General features: G+C 40.4%; 1 protein-coding gene across 1 annotated transcript; it reads left to right on the top strand.

Annotated features, from left to right (window-relative positions):
* Positions 1 to 180: 180 nt before the first annotated feature.
* Positions 181 to 3,309, top strand: LOC133329430 (uncharacterized). The gene has a single exon (XM_061537905.1). It carries the CDS (start codon positions 181 to 183, stop codon positions 3,307 to 3,309), a length of 3,129 nt encoding a protein of 1,042 aa, XP_061393889.1.
* The last annotated feature ends 579 nt before the right edge of the window (positions 3,310 to 3,888 follow it).

Raw genomic sequence — 3,888 nt, 5'->3', positions numbered from 1 at the left:
TTTCGACAACCGAACCAACTACCGCAGCAACAGATCACCAACAACAGCATCACCATCAGTCCCGGCGTAGGCACAAACGATCAAAGAAATCCCTTCAGCTCAGTGGTGGGGGCGGAACAACAGAATCCAGTAGTTCCCAACGACGTAAATCTTCCAAATCACGAGAACGTTCCCGGGATAATGAACGGTATTGGGTGTAAATCTGAGGAATTGGAGGACGCCCATAACGTCCAAAGTGATGAATCTAATCAATCGTTCATTATGGAGACCACAGTCTCATTGGAATCAAGAGTGAATGACAAACCTCAGGAAAATGAAAAACACAAAGATCCTGATCTAATGTTAAAATCGGTCGAAAGATTAACCCTTGAGTTTGTCTCTTCGGCTGAACAGTTGAGAACCAACAGTAGTGGTCCTACCCATCATAGTCACAATTTTGTACAAGCCACAGTGACAACGGATAGTTCTGGCGGCAATGATTGCACAACAACGGCATCCATTTCCAATGACACTTGGGATGAAGATACTTGCCCCAATGATGTAAGTTTTCCCAGTGTTAGTATGTCGGTACCCAAAATTGTCTCCATCACCTATGACGAAGATGATGAAGATCAAGCCACCACAGCTGATTACAAGGAGCTAAATGATTTTGCAGAGAATACACCGAATATTGATGAATTGCCGGCACCCGATTTATCTTTAGATTTCGATAATATTGGTGTACAACAGGCAAATGGCAATGGTGGTTATAACTATGATTCTCAGCCGTCATCCATTGATTGTTATACCGACAAAACGTTGGTAAATGAAAGGAGCGGGGATGTATCGGATAAAACCCAAATAGATGGTAAACAGACAGATAAACACGAATCGGCAACATCTGAAAATTCTTCCTGTGGCCTGAATTTCAAATTGGGTGGTATTGTGCAGACTGCGGCCGCTGCTCCTTCGTTGTGTTTCAATGTCAGTGCAATGACAAATTCTACCTTCATAGCCCAAGAGGCTAGAAAGCTGGCCAATAACCTACAGGCTGCAGACACTGATTGTGAGGAAGAGTTAACCTTTAGCATTAATAGCCTGGATTTGGACAATATTCGACCACCATCCGGAATGGATTCATTGAATATTTCTGGCTATTATCAAGATACCCATACACAACCGAATTCACTGCAAAATTCTCCGCAAATGCATTTCAAGTCTCCGAAATTCCCGCGCAAAACATTACCTGCTGGTTTGGTAGCACGCAGAGCATTGGGTCAAATGCCTCCACATCTTAGCGGAAGTGCGGAGTCGGTTAATTCTTCGTGCAACTTGTTACTGGATAACATAAAACCGCCCAGCTTAATGGACGAACTGTTGGACTCGATGATAAGTGTCTCCAGCATACAATCTGAAATTGCCGACGATTGTGCCAGCATGGCCACAACCGTGACGGTGTCAAATTATGAAACAGCTAATGGGGGTGGTGTAACATTGGGCGGTGAGGATGGTGACACCATAACATTGCGGAGCTACAGTGAAGATCAATTGCCACGCGATGATGACCAACATACCTATAACGATGGAAATATTACACCATTACCATCCGATTATGATTTCAGTTCAGCGGAAAGTACACCAAAGAAATCCTACACATCGTCTCCTGGCTTGGGAATAAGAAATCTAACTCCGAAACAGAAACGACAAGTTGTTAAAGATCGTTATCGTACCTATACCATTGATGGGGAAATGAGCGAAGAGTTGAGAAGAAAAATTGAGGAGGCGCAAAAAGATGAGACGCTACAAATTGAGATAACCAACTATGAGACCAACAGCAACACCTTAGAGAATGGAAAGTGCAACAGCGGTGATGGTGATGATGAACAAAAACAAGAGAATGATTTACAAAATACACCACGCAGCCGAAGAAGATCTAGTCAGGAACGTTATAGAACTCAAACTATAAGCTATTCTGATTTGCAGGCCCATTTAAAACAAGAAGCCAATTCCACAGATATAACCTCAACCTCAAATTATAGATTTACACACACAACCAGTGATACTGTGTTGTCAACCGATCAGACCGAATTGAACACTAAATTGGATCAAGATCTAACAAGTTTGGAATATGATCAGAATTCTGAAACAGAATCATGTCATAACTATGATACAAAACCGCATGTCTTGACAGATTGTGAAGAAGAACAAGAGCCAGATGATCCAGAAACGGAAACAATAGAAGTGATTAGACCAAGGATTGTTATACCCGGTGAAAAAAATGCGAGCCATAATGATGCTAATGCGGAAAATGGCGAAGAGGAACAATCCTCGCCGGTGAAGGCGATTCGGGGAGGTAAGAAGCCACAATATGTCTCTCCCTATAGTATGAAGTTTCAAAAAACCAGTGAGCCAAGTAAACCGGTGAAAGCACAAGCGACAACACCTGCTACAGCAACAAAACCAAATTTGCAGTTAAGAAAACCCAATGGAACTTCTGTTGTGGCTGCTAATACCAAATTGGCCCAAAAGAAACCTCTAAAGGATGCTGCAGTTAAAGAGAAAACCACAAACGAGGTGGCAAAGGAAGTACCACCGCCCGCCCCGCTGGAACGTCAAGGCACCTTTGTCAAAGATGAACCATCCGTGGATGCCTCCACAGTGCCAGTAGTTGAAACTAGTCCCAAAAAATCCAAACTTTCAAAGCTGCCAATGAAACGCCAATTGTCTACACCCAGCAGCAATACATCACCGCAAAAAACCGCCAGTACACGAAAGCTCCCAACATCAGCCAATTCCGCTTTATCTGTAACAAATAATCGCAGAACTTTCGGTGGTTCCATAACAAAACCTCAAAGGGCAAACAGTAATGTCAATATAAGGGTAACAACCAATGCTGCACGCATTGCCGTATTGTCGACAAGGGTTTCAACCACTACTCCACCATCGCGTAGCAATTCAACATTGAATTCGGCAAATGCGGCTGTTACTGCAGCACAAAATGCTGCGGCAAAAATTAATCAAGCCCAATCACGTATTGCCGGGATTTGGCGTAGGGTGGATGAGGCAAAGAATAAACAACAAACAACAACGACAAAAGCAACAAACAAAGGATCTCAATTAAGTGGAAAGACAGCAAACGCGACAAACACGACTACACCACAACCTGGTACGTTGGTACGTAGTACAACATTTGATAATTCACCACCATTGACGGTAATAAAACCCAAAGCTGGCGTGGCAAGTTCGGCTGCTGCTGCTGGGAAATCAAATGGATCGGCATCAACAAAAATTGCCATGGCACAAAGACAAATATTGGGTATAAGAAAATAATTTCAAAACTAAGGCAAAAGAAAAATAGGGATAATTTTGGTATTTTAAAAATCAATAGAGTGAAATATGAAATAACTGTATTTGCATTTGGACTGGAAGCCAATAATGATAATGACTGCTCCTTTGTTTGAATGTAATAAGCAAATGATGATTAATTGAACGAAACACAAATTGTTATAATATTTATTGTTGAACGAATATTTCATATTAATCACGATTGCATTGCAAACATGTGGTCATAACGAAAAATATCTTATGTGCAAAAGTAATTACATTATATGCCGTTTTCAAATATTATTAAATTGGACACATATTCATTTGTAACATTTTAAATTGTAATTTTCAGATTTTTAACTATCCAAAATTTTTAACAAATTGTAAACGTAATAATAAGACTTTTATAAAATATACAATGTTCTACATTAGAATCAATTCCACGGAAAATATTATAACTGCTGCTAACGAATAGGAGATACCGATTTTTCCTTAACGATCATCGTGTTCAACACTAAAAATGATTCATTTTTCGAAAAATTGGATTTGGATAGGATTTCTACATTAAAATTTGCAAATTTTATA

Source organism: Musca vetustissima, unplaced genomic scaffold, assembly GCF_032173495.1.
Source record: "Musca vetustissima isolate MV318-11 ecotype Yass unplaced genomic scaffold, APGP_CSIRO_Mvet_v1 utg294804, whole genome shotgun sequence".
In the NCBI taxonomy this organism is placed as follows: Eukaryota; Metazoa; Arthropoda; class Insecta; order Diptera; family Muscidae; genus Musca; species Musca vetustissima.
Note: the sequence above shows the minus strand (reverse complement) of the source record. Positions and strands in the feature narration are given on the sequence as shown.

Excerpts from the sequence above, each read along its gene's own strand:
- LOC133329430 (XM_061537905.1), top strand. The coding sequence starts at position 181 with ATGAACGGTATTGGGTGTAAATCTGAGGAATTGGAGGACGCCCATAAC.